The sequence below is a fragment of the Quercus suber genome, unplaced genomic scaffold, assembly GCF_002906115.3.
Source record: "Quercus suber isolate HL8 unplaced genomic scaffold, Cork oak 2.0 scaffold_62, whole genome shotgun sequence".
Classification (NCBI taxonomy): domain Eukaryota; kingdom Viridiplantae; phylum Streptophyta; class Magnoliopsida; order Fagales; family Fagaceae; genus Quercus; species Quercus suber.
The window spans coordinates 799,072-819,905 of NW_027069527.1; the positions used below are offsets into that span (position 1 = coordinate 799,072).

General features: G+C 34.2%; 1 protein-coding gene across 1 annotated transcript in view; it reads left to right on the top strand.

The window, feature by feature from the left end:
* Nucleotides 1-413: 413 nt before the first annotated feature.
* Nucleotides 414-20,834, top strand: part of LOC111999047 (uncharacterized) — a 46,505-nt gene continuing 26,084 nt past the window's right edge. Inside the window, exons 1-26 of the mRNA XM_065772708.1 lie at nucleotides 414-536; nucleotides 674-874; nucleotides 1,011-1,168; nucleotides 1,368-1,526; nucleotides 2,027-2,119; nucleotides 2,301-2,652; nucleotides 2,969-3,082; nucleotides 4,143-4,238; nucleotides 4,327-4,394; nucleotides 4,672-4,792; nucleotides 4,871-5,092; nucleotides 5,211-5,438; nucleotides 5,859-5,968; nucleotides 6,089-6,185; nucleotides 7,880-7,978; nucleotides 8,088-8,225; nucleotides 8,601-8,657; nucleotides 11,286-11,774; nucleotides 11,892-12,212; nucleotides 12,604-12,735; nucleotides 12,857-12,970; nucleotides 13,439-13,623; nucleotides 15,896-16,004; nucleotides 16,087-16,230; nucleotides 17,928-18,203; nucleotides 18,374-19,048. Coding sequence (XP_065628780.1) covers nucleotides 459-536; nucleotides 674-874; nucleotides 1,011-1,168; nucleotides 1,368-1,526; nucleotides 2,027-2,119; nucleotides 2,301-2,652; nucleotides 2,969-3,082; nucleotides 4,143-4,238; nucleotides 4,327-4,394; nucleotides 4,672-4,792; nucleotides 4,871-5,092; nucleotides 5,211-5,438; nucleotides 5,859-5,968; nucleotides 6,089-6,185; nucleotides 7,880-7,978; nucleotides 8,088-8,225; nucleotides 8,601-8,657; nucleotides 11,286-11,774; nucleotides 11,892-12,212; nucleotides 12,604-12,735; nucleotides 12,857-12,970; nucleotides 13,439-13,623; nucleotides 15,896-16,004; nucleotides 16,087-16,230; nucleotides 17,928-18,203; nucleotides 18,374-19,048 — 4,836 coding nt within the window. The 5' untranslated portion in view covers nucleotides 414-458. The remainder of the gene's footprint in view (nucleotides 537-673; nucleotides 875-1,010; nucleotides 1,169-1,367; nucleotides 1,527-2,026; nucleotides 2,120-2,300; nucleotides 2,653-2,968; nucleotides 3,083-4,142; nucleotides 4,239-4,326; nucleotides 4,395-4,671; nucleotides 4,793-4,870; nucleotides 5,093-5,210; nucleotides 5,439-5,858; nucleotides 5,969-6,088; nucleotides 6,186-7,879; nucleotides 7,979-8,087; nucleotides 8,226-8,600; nucleotides 8,658-11,285; nucleotides 11,775-11,891; nucleotides 12,213-12,603; nucleotides 12,736-12,856; nucleotides 12,971-13,438; nucleotides 13,624-15,895; nucleotides 16,005-16,086; nucleotides 16,231-17,927; nucleotides 18,204-18,373; nucleotides 19,049-20,834) is intronic.

Genomic DNA, 20,834 nt, shown 5'->3' on the forward strand with positions numbered 1-20,834 from the left:
CTTAGGAATTGCTGAAATTACAGATTTGCTCCTAAATATAAAATTGACCATAACTAATAAAATAAGAACCCAAATAAAAAACTGTTATAACCCTAAAGACTCATACTTAGACTATTAATAAAACCACATGAATTTTACTTCAATTGGCCCTTACATGTGGACCCCATAAAGTAATTATTGAACAGGTGAATTTGCAAAGGAAATCTAGATGCATTTATATCCCATGAGTGATGAATCACGATTTAGGATTACATTTGTGTGTAGATAGGGAATTAAGCTTTTGAAATTATTAAAGGGAAATTATTAGAGTTTGTATGTTGTGTGTTGATGACGGCTCTCTGGATGATCTTCTTTCTTGTTATTTTTGGGTTAATGCGTGACCAAAGTTAGTACCAAAGTATTTGCACTAATGCATATTATTCTTCTACTTACAGTCGTTGCAACTTGAGAGACTTGCTATGTATCATGATTCTGATAGGCTTCCTTGGGACATAGACAAGAGATGGGAGGAACTAAGTCCGAAAGAGTGGATCGAGGTTTGTTCCCAGTACTATCGAAGTACCAGCCCATGTACTTTAATAATTAACTGCATTTGCTTTTGGTAACATAGTAAAATCAGACATTTTGTGTTATTTTTTGTTCTGTTCACCTCTTTGGTTTGATGTTTAACTAGATATTTGAAGATGGTATAAATGAACCAGCTGCTGACCATGGAATGGTGTCTAAGTGGGCAATGAATCGTAACTATTTGGTGTCACCTATTAATGGAGTCCTAAAATATCATCGCCTTGGGAATCAAGAAAGAACTGATCCAGAGGTTCCGTTTGAGAAGGCTTCTCTTGTCCTAAGTGATGTCTCTTTAACAATTACAGAGGTTGTCTTCCTTCAATAATTTTTGCTCAATTTTATAAGAGAAAATGGATTGCAAATTTCTTCCTTTTTGGTACTTTCTTGGCATGCAAATGGCGTTCCTGAATCAAATTTTTAAGAGTTTTTTTCCCCTTGCATAGGCGCAATATCATGATTGGATAAGACTACTGGAGGTTGTGTCAAGATACAAAGCATATGTTGAAGTTTCTCACTTAAGACCTGTTGTGCCAGTTTCAGAGGGCCCTTATTTGTGGTGGCGGTATGCTGCTCAAGCTGGCCTGCAGCAGAAGAAATTGTGGTAATATATGTGTTATTTTGTCAATATCTGTTAAATCAATAATGAGAAAACCTATGGATAATAGAAAAATGTCCTATAATTTGGAAAATGTGGTTCATATTTTCACATCTATATTTGCTCTGCCCTGTGTTTTGAAGTTTGCTCTTTGAAGAGTCACTTTTAAAGTTGAATCTGACTTTACACCTGTTTCTGAACTCAGTTACCGATTCTCATGGGACCGAATTCAGCATTTCTGTCATCTTCGTCGTCGTTATGTTCAGTTGTATGCTGTTTCACTGCAACATATGCCAAATGTTAACAGTGCAGAAATTAGAGAAATTGAGAAAGACCTTGATTCCAAAGTAATTCTTTTATGGAGGTATGCAAATTAGTGTTCCTTGGAACTTTTGAGGTTTTTTTTTTAATCTTCTTTAGTTACTGCTTAATTTTCTTTTACTCAAATGATCTTTTTTCCTTTTTGATAAAAATTTGTTACCTAAACAGAGAACATAGTCTTTGAATTTGTTAGAAACTTAGAATTATGGTTAAGTATTCACCATTTTTTGACCGCTTAAACTTTTGAAATAATCGGTAATTTATTTTTTATTTTTATAAGTAACAATCAGTAATTTATTATGGTATCAAAGTAAGGGGTCCTAAGTTTGATCCTTGTTTCCTCTCTACCTCCCATTTAAAATGTCAAAAATCTCATGTGTTGGGCCTTAGTTATTAATGGGGAGTTTTGGCCCACACATGAGGGGAGTGTAGAATTATGGTTAAGTGATTAAATTTACCATTTTCTAATAATTTAAGATTTTGAGACAATAGGTAATTTATCAGAATCTGTCCTAATTTGTGATTAGTGCATGTATAATGTAGGTTACTTGCACATGCCAAGGTCGAATTTGTGAAATCTAAGGAAGCAGCTGAACAGAGGAGGCTTAAAAAGAGAAGCTGGCTTTCATTTAGATGGTTTGTGGGGACTCTTATCTTGCTACCTTTTCTTGGAAATAAATTATGTTGCCCTGTCTTTGTTTCTTTGGTTATTAGCCGTTCCTAATTTCTTGCTTATCTGTGGCTTCACTGAAACTTCTGCTTGTAGCTTGTGTTTGTGTGTTCATGGGAATTTATTGTTGTTTCCTTTATATCTTAGGCATGCAGACGCTGAGGATGACTCTGTTGGGGATGCTCCTGAGGGATCACGGCTAACAGAGGAAAGACTAACTAAAGAGGAATGGCAGGCAATAAATAATTTACTGAGTCATCAGCCGGATGACGAGTTGACATCACATTCAGGAAAGGACATGCAGAATATGATTCAATTTTTGGTAACTGTATCAATTGGTCAGGCTGCTGCCAGGATCATCAATATAAATCAGACTGAGATTGTTTGTGGTAGATTTGAACAACTTCACGTGTCTACCAAGTTTAAGCATCGCAGTACTCACTGTGATGTGTTGTTGAGATTCTATGGATTATCGGCGCCTGAAGGTTCACTTGCGCAGGTTTGTTTCCTTATATTACAAGGTTTTGATGGAAGGAAGTTTTTAAGTTGCAAATGCAATATAAATGTTTTAGATTGTGATGGAATTTTGAAAAATTTGAGTGAGTTCCAGAATAGATTTCTGTTTGTAAATTTAACAAATTGAATTAATTTTGAATAGTTTATTTTCCAAATTTATTGTACTTTACTACATTTTCTAATTTTATTAGGTGGGTTTTTATTCTTTTGTTTGCTGGAGATACAGTTGATGCTCTATTTTCAATTTATGAATTGTGCTGTACTACTATTTGTAATTGTTTTTGTCATTTATTATGCAGAGTGTCTGTAATGAGCAGAAAGTGAATGCATTAGCTGCTAGTTTTGTACACTCACCAGTTGGGGAGAATGTTGATTGGAGGCTTTCAGCTACAATTTCTCCCTGCCACGTTACGGTAATTTCTTAGTTGTAGTTGTGGACAGAGGGACTGAGAGTGATGTGTGCTTTCAACAACATACATATCGGAGTCGTTACTTACTCTGCTTAAGATGCCTTTTTGATACCCCCTACCTTGTGTTTTCAACTTTAAGAATATGCTTAGTATTGGGTCTCACTCTGGAAAATTACTATATGAGGTTCATTATGAATTGCACTTGCAAAAGAACTTTTTCCTGACTAAATCCACAAAGATGGAAAGCCATCCACATTTTCTCTAATCTTTCTAATTGTTTCCTTTTAGTTTGGTGGTACCATAGTTGGGTAGCCAAAAGTTAATTTTCCTTGCCTGCTGTATGTATGATTGATGTTGTATCTCTCTATCTTCTTCTGTAGATTACTTATCAGAATTTTAATAAGTAATTAAATTCACAATTTCCTATAAGGTTAAGCTTTTGGGACTAGGTAATTTATCTTGGTATCAGAGTAGGTGATCTTAAGTTTGAACATTGTCTCCACTTTACCCCTATTTAAAAGTTAAAAATTTCATGTGTTAGGTTCCACTTATTAAGGTAGTCTTAAGCCTGCATGTGAGTGGAAGTGTGAATAATAGTTAAGTGATTAAATTTATAATTTTCTTTTATTTTAAGCCTTTTGGGACTAGTGGTAATCACTACTCATAGTCTTTTAAGGTGCCTTTTTTTTTTTTTTTTTTTTTTTTGGGGATAGGTAATAAAGATTGGCATAGTTCTCTCTGTATCTTCAAAACTATTGTTATTTCTTTCCATCCAAATGCACCACCTCAAACAATGGGGGATAATTATCCAAATGCAACCATTCCGATGACAACCAAACCAACCTTGCTAGCATGCAAATAATTCAACAACAGATTTTGGCATCGCCCAATGAACTCCAAACAAACCCAAAACCATGGACCACAGATCTGAAGCAATAGGGCAATGCAGCAATATTTAATATGTGTGTGAACTACTTGTACATTTTTCTCCTTCTCCTGTCCTTCCCCCCACCATTTTGCTTCCCCCATTGTATGAAGCTTCCTAAATCCTTGTGTTTTGCAGCTTTTGATGGAAAGTTGTGATCGCTTTCTAGAGTTTCTGAAGAGAAGTAATGCAGTTAGTCCTACTGTTGCTTGGGAAACTGCAACTGTTTTGCAGGTAATAATGTTAATATGTATGTCAAAATATTTTATATGGCACTGAAGTTTTGTCAAACTAATCTTCTATTATTCAATGCCAAGTGCAGATGAAGATTGAGAAAGTTACTCGTAGAGCACAGGAGCAATTTCATATGGTATTAGAAGAACAGAGCAGGTTAACACATTTTCTCAATTTTCTTTCTTAATGTCTTTTCTCTGTTCATTTATTTGGTTATTTAATTCTTGCACACATCAATCATTTGAACTTACTTTCTTATAAGCCCTAACTCCAACTAATTGGTGTCGGATACGTGTCTCATTTCTACCCTATCAAAGTCTATATTCTGTCGCCTTTTGGTTTATCATGTCATTTTATTGGTGTGCTTTATTTCTCTCTTATGGAATTAGTAATTATCCATTCATTCCATTTCTATTTCTGATTGGTGTTTCAGGTTTGCTCTTGACATTGATTTTGATGCCCCTAAAGTTAGAATTCCTATAAAAACTTGTGGCTCCTCCACATGTGATAGCCATTTTCTTTTGGATTTTGGTCATTTCACATTGCACACCATGGTATGCAACTTGAGTTATGAATTTTTCGATTTCTCTATGTGTGTTTGGTTTGGCTGAAATGATCAGTCATTATTGCAGGAATGTCAGTCGGATGACCAGAGGCAGAATCTATACTCTCGTTTTTTAATATCTGGAAGAGATATTTCTGCTTTCTTTACAGATTCTAGTTCTAACTGTCACAACTGCGCTTTGGGCGCACAAAATTACAATAGTCAGCGAATAGTATCTTCTACAACAGAAAAAGTTGAGAATTTCTGTTCTCTTGTTGATAGGTGTGGAATGGTAGTACTTGTTGACCAGGTTTGTTTTTTCTATGACGATCACATAATTTGTTTATGCTGCTTGATACATGTGTTACCTTGGTTTTTTTCAGTAATGAAATTTATGCTAATTGCACTTGTGCACCTGTTTATTGAAGATCAAAGTACCTCATCCTAGGTACCCATCAACGTGCATTTCTATTCAAGTGCCAAACCTTGGCATTCACTTTTCACCAGCAAGGTATAGCAGACTCATGGAATTGTTAAACATATTATACGGTACAGTGGAAGCCCGAGGTCAGTCTAGTGTCGATTATTTCCAAGCAGAACTTGCTCCTTGGAGTCCTGCAGATATTGCTAATGATGCTAGAATCCTATTCTGGAAGGTGCGTTCTTAATTCCAAGGGAAATAAGCTGGCTGGATGTTCACTGTACTTATGTATTTGTTAGACTTATTGTTAAGTGATTAAACTCACTATTTCCTAATAGCTTAAGTTTTTGGGATAATTGGTAATTTAACATGGTATCAGAGCAGAAGATCCTGAGTTCGATCCCTGGCTTTACTCTACCTCCCATTTAAAATGTTAAATTCCCACTTGTTGGACCCCCACTTATTAAGGGAAAGTTTAAGCCAACAAGTGAGGGGGAGTGTTAGACTTATGGTTAAGTGATTAAACTTACCATTTCCTAACAGCTTAAGCTTTTTGGGTAATCGGTAATTTAACAGTATCTAATTTTAATCTTTCCTGTTTCTCAAAAAAAAAAAAAAAAAAAAAATCTTTCCTAATATGAATTTCTTATTTCAGGGGATTGGAAACTCTGTGGCTACTTGGCAGCCATGTTTCCTTGTGTTGTCAGGTTTATATCTCTATGTCTTGGAGTCAGAAAAGTCCCAGAGCTACCAGCGATGCACAAGGTTTTCCTTTTCCTCTTCTCCTTCCGTGTATTTCTTGGATATTTAATCTTCTAGGCTCTCAGTGATTTAATAATCACAATATTTAGGTTCTTTTATACTCAAATTATTTGGATATTGCAGTATGGCTGGCAGACAAGTGCATGAGGTTCCTCCAGCAAGTGTTGGTGGTTCTTCATTTTGTCTTGCTGTGAGTTTCAGGGGGATGGACATTCAGAAGGTAAGTCTAGTTCTTTTAAAGTAATATATTGTTTTGTGGTTTGTTGTTTCTTTCATGTGGATTACAATAATTATTGCCTTTCAGTAGTTTTTATTTGGTAGTCTAAGAGGGGGTTGTTTTTAATTCTTTCCATGTCAATTAAGGAAGTTAGTATGATTCCAAATAAAATAAAGTGCGGAAAAGAATGCATGTGGCTGATCTTGACTAATCTGTTGAGGATTCATAGCTTACCCCAATAACTTTGGACTTAGCCTTGGTTGTTGTTGTTGTTGTTGATGTACATGCCTTACTACTAAAACTAATAGTATGGTCTATTTCAATTGGTAATTACACACATACACCTTTGCATATTCAAATGTTTTGTTTCCCCTAATATATATAAATGAAATTTATTGAAAAGAAAGGACTACTTCATGCAAAAGGATGAATAGCCAAAAGAAATATGTACAAACAAGAAGAAAAATAAATTATGTACAGGAGAAAAGAGTGTCTAAGAACATCAAAATGGAATCACTAGAAGTGAGTCCCCGAGCACAAGACCAATCAAATAGAGTGCCCACAAATAATGCAATGAGCTGGTCCCCTGAATGCTTCAAATCTTTAATCACATGCTTATTGCACTCCCTCCAAATGACCCACATCACACATAGGGTACCATGTTCCAAATATTTTATGAATGCTTCCCAACCAATTCCTCCATCCAATCAAAAGATCAAGCACTCTCTTAGGTTAGATCCAAGAGACTCCAGATCTTAAAAAAAAACTCCATAACTGGGAGGTTTCCTCACAATGAATCAAGAGATGGTCAACATCCTCCCTGTTACACTGGCACATGCAACACCAATCTGCTATTATAAAACCTCTTCTCCTAAGATTATCATATGTGGGAATCTTCTCCCCTTGTCCAAACAAAGAAAGAAACCCTTCATGGGGCTTTCACCCCCAAACTCCTTTCCAAGGGAAAATGACAGAAAAAGATTCCCTCAGAGCATTATAAAAAGGGTGAATATCAAAATCTCCATTCTTCTTCAACATCCACCTCACTCAATCTCCATCCTCATTAAGAGGAATATGAGACTGCAGTTGATGAAGAAAAGCCCCTATCAGCTCCAGCTGATAAAATATTCTTAGCAAATGTTTCTCTTTCATTACCGAATATTCACTAAACTTTTCCATTTTAGTAGCATTGAATTTTGTGGAGGCCAACAGGTTTTTTTGGAGAATGAAACTTACTCATTTAAGTAATCAAAAGATGCTGAATCAACCTGAACAACATGATGAATGTCTGGTGGTACATCTTCCAGCCAGACAGTTAAATTGGGCATCTTAATTGCCCATCTAGCCAAAGCATGAGCGACACTATTTCCTTGTTGACGTGCATGGGTAAAACTAATACAAATATGTGGAGGCCAACAGTTGATGCTGATTTTAATTAATTTGACTTAACGGGAGATTTCGATTACGTAGTTTTTGCTTCTGAGGGATATTTACTTTATCTGGAAAGTTAATGTTAGCAATTTTTCAATATGCAATGTCCTGAAATTTTTGCATGCTTTCTTACGTTGTGTGGTGAAATGCTTAATGTGTTGGGGGAGAAAACATATCGTTATATCTACTATATGCTTTATTTGTGTGCATGGAATTTCTTTTCTTCTATGCATAAGTAAAACTTATGTTAAATATATATTTTCCAGGCTTTAGAATCTTCTAGTACATTGATTGTAGAGTTTCGTGATGAGGAGGAAAAGACCACCTGGTTGAAAGGACTAATACTGGCCACATATCAAGCATCTGTATGGTCTAAATCTTTTTTTTTTTTTTTTTTTTAAATTAATCTTTGAATTATTCATCTTCTTGTCTCTTATTAATGGAAAAATTAATTTGTATATATGCTGCATATAGGCACCTCCATCAGTAGATGTACTTGGAGAAAATGATCGTGAAGCTGAGTTTCGTGAACCTCAAACCACAAATTTGAAAACAGCTGACCTTGTCATTAATGGGGCATTGTTGGAATCAAAGTTATTTATATATGGAAAGGTCAGATGGGGTGCATTTATTTATAATGTTACACATTTAAAAGTTGTCTTGTCATTAATAACTTTGGGACATCCGCCTTTGCTTGTGCTTAGTGTCATATATTTTGTTGACAGCTACTCCCTAGCCCAATAAATGGAGGATTGCAGTAGCTTGACAACCAACATAAAATTTAGTCATTCTATTATTAATTACTCCACTACAAATACTTGTTGGGGTGCCCCCTACTTGCCAACCCTTACTAATTTATTGAGGATCTATAACCGAGTCCAAAAAATTTGGGACTAAGGCTTTGTTGTTGTTACTTATTTTTCCTAGTTCTTTTTGTTTTTTAAGGCTTACTGATTGTGCAATTTGGTTTCTAATATAATCATCCAGATTGGAGATGACGTTGATGAGACTCTAATTCTTGAGGTTCATGCTGGTGGGGGAAAGGTTTGTATAAGCTACTTTGTTTTCTATTATGGTACCTTCCGTTTCTGGTTGTGAATTTTAATTGAAGTAAAATGTGGCTCTTCTCGCTTATTTAACATAATTTGGCTGAAGTGACCGGTGAAAAATAAGTCCCTATCGGTTTTTGTTCAAATTATGATTAAATTTACCATTTCCTAACAGTTTCAGTTTTGGGACAATCAATAATTTAACATGGTATCAAAGCCAGGAGAGCCTAAGTTCCATCTCTCTCTCCACTCTTCCTCCTATTTAAAAATATTAAAAGTCCCACGTGTGGGGCCCCACTTATTAAGGGAGATTTTAGGCCCACACATTTTGGGGAGTGTTAGAATTATGATTAAATGATTAAATTCATCATTTCCTGTTGGCTTAAGCTTTTGGGACAAGCTGTAATTTAATAGTTTTCAAGAAGAGTAAATTTGCTGAACTGGATCCAGGAAAACTCCCATTGTTATTGTGTCTATTTTAAATATATTGTAGTCGGAGTGCTCCTCTGTTTCTAAGCTCTGCATTTTAATCTTTATGAAGAGAGCAGCAATCATATTTAGTTAGTTATATTCTATTGTTTAACTGAATATGTATTATCCTGCTTTAAAAAATGGTGGAAGTCATACTAGACAATAACTGACATTGTTTTGCGAGCTAAGCTGGCAAGCACGAATGTGGCAAAAACCTTGATGTGTTGGAGTACCGACACACAATTGGCCATATATAATACATGTGGCCGATCCTAACTAAGCCATATATTAGAATTAGGGCTTCTTGTTGTTGTTGTTGATATATTAAGTATTGATTTTTGACATGGTTGCAACATGGCGGGAACACAGTTGCGACACTTAGATAACTAGAATTAAAAAAAGAAAATCACCTAGTTTTTTAAATCTCTCTCTCCATCACTTGATCAAGTATGTGGAACTCTCCCACCTCATATCAGCGCATTAATCGGCCACTGCTTATTGCTTCTTGGCGATTGTCTCTCTCAGCCAGCTTTGGTGATGTTTTTCTCTCCTGGGTGGGTATGGCTGCAAAGAGCTCATCCCATTTGCAGTTCTTTCACCCAGTTTTGAGTTTTTGTATGTTTACTGGCATGGTATTTACTATCTACTGTTACTGTTACTGAAAATTCCAGAAAAATCAAGAAACAGTAGTTGAATTGGAAAAGAGTATACTTACCTTCCTAATAATTGCAGAGAAGAGATGGGCACTGTTGCAGTTAGAATGAATATTGAAACGATGGAGTGAAATTTATTTTCCTGGTTTGTGTTTAGTTCCGACGAACTTTGATCTTTCTCTATCTCTTTATCAAGCCTTCTGGACGTATTTTAAGTTTTAACCGGTTAGTTTTCTTTTTTTATTAGGAGGATATTAAATGGTGTTTTAGTGTTGCTGAAACAGTATAATGTTTCGCTTTTTAATTGTAAGCGTGGCAGATTTTTAGCTGGGCTTTTTTTCCTACGTGGCAGAACAGCCTTAATTGTAGGGCAAGACTTTTGCTTTTATATATAGTATTAGATTTGATAAATTAACACATCAAAAAAAAAAAAGGATTTGACAAATTAACCATGTACAAGTTTTTGTCTTATTAGAACTTAAACAAAATAAAAGTTTATTAAGAAAAGGAATTCATGATAACTGTATCAATATACTTTTTTATTATCAATTATTACTTTTAAATAAATTATAGGTATATTTCAAACATTTTTATGGCTTTACTTATTTCTTAAACTTGAAATAATAAACATAAAATATGGTTAAAATATAGAAAATACACCTAAAATGTATTAATTACTTAATTAGTTTCCATATCCCCACCTTGTTTTGTTCTAGTTTTTCTAGAAATGCCATGTCGCCGTGTTTGTATCTGTGCTTCCTTGAAGCTAAGTAACAATAATGAAAAAAGAACAGAAAAGCCCCGTCCTATATGGAAGTTTAATAGGAAAAGAGAGACTTGATTCCTGAACACAAGCTTCCCTCTTTGAACTCCTTGTACGACAGATGCAGGTATTCTTACTTTGGGACATGCACAATATTGAAAATCACAATTTTTTCAAATTAATTTGTCTCTGCCTCAGTGCACTGGCTATGACATGTTTTTGAAGAGAGTTCTCTTTGTAATGGGATTGAGATTGGGCTCCCTGTCGTAGACTTGCCCTGTCATCATAGGGAATAACCAATCAGTTTTTGCTCGATTGTTTTGGGTTGTTTGAGAATATGCAAAATCCTTTGTTGGTATTTTTGTGTTGAGGTTTTTATCTGTACTTTCAGCACGTGCATGCACAGAAATTAGGTTATGCATTGGGTGTATGTAACCCCCCTTTCATAAATGTATGGACTCAAATTTGCGGGACCCATATTCTTGGATCCCACATTTGTGTTACATTCACATGTTACATGAGATACCGCCTCTTGCATGCTAGTCTCCGTTTAGATAGCTCTGAAAACATATGTTAGCTGTATATGTGATGTCCACAACTGGATTTTCTATGTTGCTTATCATTTAGCTATTCCTCTAGTAAAATTTCTTAGTTCAATCAAATATCTGCAGCTGGATCTTCATTCATTCTTCATGTGCAGTTTTTCCATTAAACATTTGGCCATTTTGTTTTATAGGTTCACTTAATTCGTCGGGAAGGTGACTTAAGAGTCAAGATGAAGCTGCACTCCTTAAAGATTATTGATGAGCTTCAAGGTCGTCTCTCTTTGAGCCCACAGTATTTAGCTTGCTCTGTGCAGAAGAATGAGAAATCATCTGCTTCCCCTGGCATATGTGATCCTCTTGCGAAGGAGATGTCTATTATGCTTCCTGAGGACGATGATATATTCAAGGATGCTTTGCCAGAGTTTATGTCTTTATCAGATACAGGTATTTATTCGCAAATAATGGATATGGCTCACTGCGGAGTGATGGGGGACATCAGTGACCCTACTGGGTTTGAGTCTTCTGAAGACTTTTCTCATGAAAAAGATCTGGGAAAAGGAAAGGGCACTTTTGGCGAGATCTTTTATGAGGCAGAAGGCAGTGATAATTCAGATTTTGTATCTGTTACCTTCTCTACAAGGAGTTCTGTTTCACCTGATTATGATGGTGTAGATACACAGGTACTTAAGATGAGCATCTTGGACTTTGAGTCTACATGTACCAACATTGGTTTGCTTTTTGTTGATAAAATCAATATTGGTTTGCTATGCTAATATTTTCAATTGAAAAATTTTCAGATGAGTGTTCGCATGTCCAAACTAGAATTCTTTTGCAACAGACCCACTCTTGTTGCTTTAATAGGTTTTGGCTTGGATATAAGCTCTGTGAGTTATGCGGCAAGTAGTACAGACATGACAAAAACTTCAGAAGATAAACCTTTGATGAACAAAGAGAAGACTGAAGATAGTGGCCATGTTAAAGGGCTGCTGGGTTTTGGTAAAGGTCGTGTAGTATTTTTCTTAGGCATGAATGTTGACAGTGTTGCTGTGTATCTTAACAAGGAGGACGGTTCCCAGCTTGCCATGTTTGTGCAAGAAAGTTTCCTGTTGGATATTAAGGTGATGCATATCTTGTTATTAGCAACTTCTTTCAGCCTTTAACTTATTCTGTTTCAATATTGTTAACATTAATTGCCCGTGAGCAGTAGCTCAACTGGCACATCCTTCCTTGTAAGTGCTTGGCAGAGGGTGGGTTCAAGACCCATCGGGCGTGTGTGTAGCTTGCCAATAAAAAAGAATTGTTACATGAATTTTTTTGTGAGTTTTATTACTGTTTGATGTTAATATGGTTGTGGCCACACTGTTTTTTCTTCCTATTCTTACATTTTTTCTCCATTACTGAATTAAAATTTCATATTTTGTTCAAGGTTAGATGTTTTTTAGATCTCTGTTATCTTTTATATTTTATTCTCCTGACAAGAGTAATTTGTTTTTGTTTTTTTTTTTTAAGGTCCACCCAAGTTCTCTTAACATTGAAGGCACATTAGGAAATCTTAGACTCCGTGATATGTCTCTTGGAACAGATAATTTTTGGGGTTGGCTTTGTGATATACGTAATCCACGAGTTGAATCTCTTATCAAGGTACATTATCCTCTCTTCGATGAGAGACTAATGCATTGCAGGTTTCGTTTTGTTTTCTTCTTTTATATTTATATTCCTTTTAATTGTGTTGGACACTTATTCTTTTCACTTTCTTTTCTAGTTCCAATTCAAATCTTATTGTGCTGAAGATGATGATTATGAAGGATATGATTACAGCTTGAGTGGTCGACTTTCTGCGGTTCGCATTGTGTTTCTCTATAGGTTTGTTCAGGAGGTAGGTTTCAAAACTACTTGTGATTATTTGAGTTGAGTTAGCATGGTTTTTGATAAATTACCACTAGTCTTAAAAGCTTAAAACTAATAGGAAATAGTGAATTTAATCACTTAACACTCCACCTCAATAAGTGGGGCCCAACACATGGTATTTTTTAACTAATAAATGAGAGGTTGAGTGGAGATAAGGTTCAAACTTAGAACCACTTGTTTTGATACCATGATAAGTTACCACTACTCCCAAAAGTTTAAGCTGATTGGCAAGGGTGAATTTTATCACTTAACCAATATTCTAACAATTTTATTATCGTTTTGCATGTTAAGCTGTGTTTACCATTCTTGAACTTGTTTAATTTTCTCTTGGGTTCTTTTAAGTACTTATGCAAATTTGTTCCTTAATCTTCATTTTTTCTTTGATATTTCCTGTTTTAAGTGTATGAAAAATTTAACGAACACATGCTTTCTGCAGATAACAGCGTACTTTATGGAACTTGCCACCCCACACACTGAAGAAGCAATTAAGCTTGCTGATAAAGTCGGTGACTTTGAGTGGTTGATTCAGAAATATGAGATAGATGGAGCTGCTTCTCTAAAGCTGGACCTTTCACTTGACACTCCAATAATCATAATTCCAAGAAATTCAAAGAGCAAAGAGTTCGTAGATTTGCACATTACATCTTATATAATGCTGATTTGATTGAGTTTTAGGTAGTTTTTTGGACGACTTATTTGGAACCTGTGAATCTCAGAGGGAGGGGTATTTATTACAAGACTATACTCATTCCAAAGTTATGTTAATTGAAGTAATTCAGTTGTTTTGCTCTTATGGAGTGTGGTGCTGGCAGAGGTGGTAGTGGTGGTGATGGCAATGGTATTGGTGGTAATGGCAATAACTATTTGGTGGTGGTGGTATTGCGGACAACTATGAGGAAGCGATGAATTAGTGGTGGCCATAGTGGCAATCTATGTACAGTTTTGGCCACGTTGACGGTGGCAGTGGCTGGAATATGTAGTGTTGGTAGTAATCGATGGAAGTTCCTACATGATGGGTGTTGGTGGTGTGGCTGCGGCTGTCATGAATGATGGCAGTGAGGTTAGTATAGCATTGGAGATGGTGGTGGCTTTGGTGTTGCGTTGTGTAATGGTGGTGGTCATAGTTGTTAGTACCGTATCGTCTATAAAAAGTTTCATATCGTATCGGCGTATCGTAAGTGCCCATGAATTATACGATACGGTGTGCATATTGTATGAATCATATTGTATCATACGTATCGTATAATACATAGACAAATACTTTAAAATAAGTTTTTTTTTGTTAAAATTTGTACTTTTATTTTAATCTAACAAATTGTTAGACTTGTTTTTAACACGCAATTATTAGTTTACTTAATTTTGCCTACTAAAATAACATATTTATAAGTTTTTTACCCCTCTCTCCTACAATTGGACTACACAGTACACGCTTACCCTTTCACTTTAATATTTAAAATTTTATTTAAATTTTAATTTTAATTTTTATCGTTATTGTTACAAGTCCAAGAAACTAGAATGCAAAAAAAATTTAAAATTTTATTTTAATTTTAATTTTAATTTTTATCGTTATTGTTACAAGTCCAAGAAACTAGAATGCAAAAAAAAAAAAAAAAACTATAAAAAATTATTAAAATAAGAAGAACAAGAAGAGATAGTAAATGTTAATGGCGAATGATGATGAAGAAAATTTTAATAAAGAAATAAATTTGCAAAATTATAAACATGATGATAGCATAGACTTAGATGGGGTTGACTTGGTAATATGATGAATATAACGAAAATAAATTATTATTTTTAGGTCATTTGTAATATATTATCACTTTTGAATTTAAGCAATTTGAATGTGTATGTTATAAACAAATGCTAGTTTGATTTATTTAGTTATCTTGTTAAATATTATTACATAAGTGATGAATAAATTAGTTATTAGTTAAATATATTCAAAATTTATAAATTATATACCATTTATATATGTATATTTATAATTTTTTATAAATTTTATTAAGTATTTGTGTATCTTATGATACACGATATGAAAAAAATTAAAAATCGATTCATGATGCGATTCACATTTTGACAACTATGGTAGTGATATTGGCAGCTACATGTTGGCTTTTGCTGTGGAACATTGGACCTTTGGTAATGTTAATGGTTGGTGGCAATGATGGTGGAGGTCTTAGTAATGGTGGTGTTGACAATGAAAAAATGGTAGTAGTGTTTGGATAATGGTGGCAATGTTGGTGGTGGTGTGGGTGTGGGTGGGGTCATCATGGGAGTGGAGTGACAGGGTTGGCAACTGTTACTTTTTTATGTGGAATATTTGGATAGAAAACACCCCCTTTTTCTCTTTCTAATTTTGCTTTGTGAGATTTTGGCTTTCCATAGCTGTCCTCTCAAGTTCCTCCAAGATTTCTTGAAATCCTTTTCTATTGACCCAACAATGAAATTCCCAAGTTCATACAATTTCTTGTCGAACTGCACCCTTGTAGGTCTAATTTTGCTGAAAGACCACATACATAAACATAGTTGTGGCTAAAAGATTATGCCCATCACCACATTTTCAGTTTTCAAAAGGAGCATGGTTTTTGAAATTGAGTCAAATCATCTTCTTACTGTGCTGTGAATTTTATATTATTTTATTTTAAGATTAGGGCTACAAAGTCTGGTACTAAACTCTTTCTGATGGATTTATATGGTTATGGAACCTTTTGTCCTCCTCTTTTTATCTTTTTTAAATATAAAAATAATAATAGTAATAATTTCCTCATTTTATTTATTTATTTTAAAGGTTGTGGGCAAGTAGAATTTTTATTTTCTTGCTTTGACTGGATGTTTTGTAAGCTTAATGTGTGTTGTTTTTAGTTCTTGAGTGTAATCTTTTGGTATTTTGCAGTTTCATTCAACTTGACCTGGGCCAGCTGCATGTGACAAATGAATTTAGTTGGCATGGTAGCCCAGAGAAAGATCCTTCAGCTGTCCATATTGATGTTCTTCATGCTGAGGTAGGTATTTTGAAAAGATAAATAAAAAATTATAGTCTTGCAATTTTAATTACTTATTGTTCACACCAGCACAATGTTGCAGGTTTTGGGGATCAACATGTCTGTAGGAATCGATGGTTGTATAGGTAAGCCAATGATAAGGGAAGTCCAAGGATTTGAGGTTTATGTGCGCCGAAGTTTGAGAGACGTGTTTAGAAAAGTCCCAACATTTTCTCTAGAAGTGAAGGTAAGTTTTGTGCTTGAAATTCCAGAGATTGTTTTCATACTACAGTAGCAAAATGTGTGTTAAAATTTTTGTGGTTTCTTTTTGCTCAATAGTTTCTGCAATGGCAATAACCATCCACATTGTTATACTGTCATAGAGGAAAATTAATCTCCCTTGTTGTCTGAGATATTGTTATATCTCTAGATATACATTCCTTGACTCATTTCAAGCGAGATCTTACTTGTATTTGAGGTATTTAAAATATATTTGGGTTGCTTGCTTACTTCTCCCAGTTCTATTGGTTCCAATGAGTTTAAACCCAAGTCTGTTCTTGTTGTGATAAGTTTATATGAACTTTTGGTGTGATTTGTTTCATAACATCAATAGCTGCCCTTGCAGTATTTGTCTTCAGTGAAATGCTCAATTGATGCTGTTTGTTTCTAATTATAATTTTACTTATCATATTTATGATTTGAGAAACCAGTGTGTAAGATCCTGTGCTGGTTTTTCCTCAGAAATGAAGTTTCTTAAACTCACTTCTCTTTCTTTTTTCCTTTTTATTTTTTTTATATGTCTTTTTGATGTACAAAATAAAAGATGATTGCTTTTTAATGAATTTATTTTACCTGTAAAAAAAAATACATTGGCTGATAAATATTCAAAATAAAAGGTATCTATTATATATTATCCCAAGTTCCCAACTAATAATTTTGCTCTTCTAAGCTGCAGTAGTCTTAGGTTTTGCCATGTGGTGCATTCCTTGAGAAGGAAATAGATTAATCTCTATTTAGCCTCCACCTTACCAAAACTTTTAATTATTTGTTAAATTTTTTTTAGTATTTGTTTCTATTCATCAACACAATAGGGTTTTTTTTTTTTTTTTTTTTTTTTTTCCTTTTTTCTTTTATGATAAAATATTAATTTATTGTCATGTGTTTAATGAGGTACATGAAATTCATTTATAAGTAGTAATTTTTTATAAGTGTTGCACTAGTTATTAATATAAAAGGGAATTTATATTTTTTTTGCTCACATTAAGGGGGGAGGGAGGATTTAAATTTGGGTTCTTTCAAGTAATGTCACTGAAACACACTGATCTTAATGATTTATATGGTTATTTTTCTAAGATTTATATATAAAATAACAGCTGATTTGGAATATGGTATTCCTGCTCAAATTTATTTGCTTTAGCAACAATTGAAACAAAAATCAGCAAAACACAAAAGGAAATTTAATAATACGTGCAATCAAAGATATAGAAAATAATTATGTAGTTAAGTTAGTCAAAAAAATTAAATATTTGTCAGTTCATTCAAACAATATGTTTGTATGCTGAATTGCATTAATCATAATTTTTCACATTTTTTAATGACCTATAATATAATTAATGCTCAGATTTAATACTCATTAATGAGTATTATAAATGAATTATAAAGATAATATTTTTTAGTATTATGATTCTACTTTGACTGCCTAACACTAGTGTCAGAATATGAGTGATTCCACTTGAATGACACTGGTATTTTGGGCTGCCTAGCAAAGGTGGAGGAATGAGAATGCAGAGATGTCCTATTTTAAAATTTAGGTTTATGGTGCATTTTATATGCTTCTGGTTTGTTAGTTTCAGGGTATCTTATATTGGAGATTATTCATTTATTTTTTGGATGTGCATGTAGTATGATTCTTTAGTTGACACTGATGGATGATATTTTAAGCAGGTAGGTTTATTGCATGGTGTAATGTCTGACAAAGAATACAAAGTTATTCTGGATTGTGGTTTAATGAACTTGTGTGAAGAGCCTAGGCTTCCTCCAAGTTTTCGAGGCAGCAAATCTGATTCAAAGGATGCCATGAAGGTTCTGGTTGACAAGGTCAACATGAATAGTCAAATGCTACTCTCTCGTACTGTTACTATAGTGGGTGTTGTGGTCGATCATGCTTTGTTAGAGTTGTGTAACGGCATTCAGGAGTCATCACCTTTAGCTCAGATTGCTGTGAGTAATTTTGTCTTTTAAATGCAAATGGATTTTGAGATTGACTATATATGTAATTAAATAAATAAATTTTTTTTTTTATATGTAGTGACATTCATATTATATGGCCATATATCTTTTTCTAGCGTTGGCTGGTATGACTTACCTGCCTTGTTTGTTTGGTTTTTCAGCTAGAAGGTCTTTGGGTGTCATATCGGATGACGTCATTGTCTGAAACTGACCTCTATGTGACCATTCCCAAATTTTCTATTCTAGATATTCGCCCTGATACAAAACCTGAGATGCGACTGATGCTTGGATCATCTACTGATGCTTCCAAACAAGCTTCTCCAGGAAATTTTCCGTTTTTCTTGAACAAGGGCAGTTCTAGGAGAACAAATTCTGAAGCTGGACTAGACATTGATGTGCCAATATCAACAATGTTCTTGATGGACTATAGATGGCGAATATCGTCCCAATCATTTGTGGTTCGGGTTCAGCAGCCTCGAGTTCTTGTAGTACCTGATTTCCTTCTTGCCGTGGGTGAGTTCTTTGTTCCAGCTTTGGGAACAATAACAGGAAGGGATGAAACCATGGATCCTAGAAACGATCCAATAAGTATGAAAAATAGCATTGTACTCTCAGAACCTGTTTACAAACAGAGCGAAGATGTGGTGCACCTGTCCCCAAGTAGACAATTAGTTGCTGATTCTTTGGGCATTGATGAATACACATATGATGGTTGTGGAAAGATTATCTGTTTAAGTGAGAAAACAGATGTGAAGGAATTCCATTCATCTAGATATCGACCGGTTATAATTATTGGACGTGGTAAGAGGTTGCGGTTTGTTAATGTAAAAATTGAGGTACAAACGCTTCCAACCTATTTTTGATTATTTGTGATATTACTTAAATCTGTTTCATATTTATATAGGTGGACTAAAAATATGCCTTATAATAAAAAAATCCAAGTAAAACAGATTACTGTAAGGAAACTCATGCTAAGGAAGGAGGCAAAAATTTTATTGTAAGGACAGTGAAAAAAAAAAAGTTGCCAAGAGCCTTGTAGCTCAACTAGTTGGCACCTCCTAACGCGTCCATTACATCCAAGGTTTAAATCCCCCCTCCCCTGTTGTAACTATTGAATCATAAAAAAGAAAAAGTGAATGAGGAGCTACTAAACATCAATTTGAATTGGGCATGAGAATAATGAATATAACATGTTCCATATGTGAATGAAAAGTTGTCCTTGTATGCATAGAATCAAATAGTGGATATCATATAGCTAATGTATTTTTTGTCATGTAAGCATTCCAAATTCAGTTCAATAACATGTTAATCCATGTAATTCTGAACCGTGTGAATATGGATGGAAAGTCTATACTGACTTTTTATTGGTTTAAGTATGTGACCTTGTTTAATTATTATTTCTTTTAAGTAGCCATTGTATCAGGATGTTCATGGTACCTCCTTAATTCATGCCGAGCAAAACTTAGGGATAGTTCCTTAAGTGCTGTAAATGAGGTTTCCCAATTAAATTCAAACACATGTTTTTGTTAACCAATGTAACACAAGCAATGTTATATTTCCCAAGGATTATTAAATTCTCAGTATAACCATATGTTTGAATCTAATTGGGGAACCTAATTTACAATACCTAAGAAGCTCTACCTAAGTCTTACCCTATTCATGTAACGACATTCTAATCTAACATGGACTGTTCCTGTTAATGCTAAATTCTAGACCTTTATTCTGCAATGTATAAAAATCTTAAGGCTTGCTCTGTTTGTTTCGTTGAAAAATGTTTTGCGGAAAATATTTTCAGCATTTTACCATGTTTTTTCATTGTAAAATTTGGTCAAACTTAAAAATATTTTCCGTTGACCGTAAAATCCTTTGTAAATGTTTTACCTTTAAAACATTTACAAAAAAACACATAAACTTGGTAAAACATTTTACAAAAAAACACATAGTGGCTTTCCTCCCCCATCTAGTGGTTGGGTCACTGGATTGCTGGCATTGGTCACCGGTGGCTTAGCTGCTTGTTTTGGTGGTTTGTGCGTGAAATTTTTTACATATCACATTCAACACTTAAAAATATTTTATTGAAAATGTTTTCAAATGTAAAATAGTTTCATTGAAAATATTTCACATTTAAAATCATTTTACAATGAAACAAATAAAGTTTTAAGGATTCCATGAATGCTTACTTATGAAAATTTTTGTTGTGTGTGTTTGTTTATATGTGCTAAGTTGTTTCATCGTAGTTTCTAGTGGCATCCAAATATGAATATGAATTCAGTTTTACTGAATATCAGGCATTATACTTCACAAAATACCACATTGGCTTATTTCAAGATTTTTTAGGATGATGTTTGTGACTTCTCTCTTGCCAAGAGCCTTTGATGGAAACCAAAATCAATTGGTTGAGAACTTGAACTAGACTTGCATTAAAATTAAGAATTAAAGCTGGAATTACAGAGAGACTGGAGAAACAAAGTTTCTGTCCAGGTCTGAAACTAAGTTAAATTCACATCAAAAACTGATTGTACTCTTACATAGCTAGCCTATTTATAATCTTTAACTATTAGGAAATAAAGTAGCCAATAGTTACATAAGTCAAAGCTGTAATTAAAGAGGATACATGGCAGA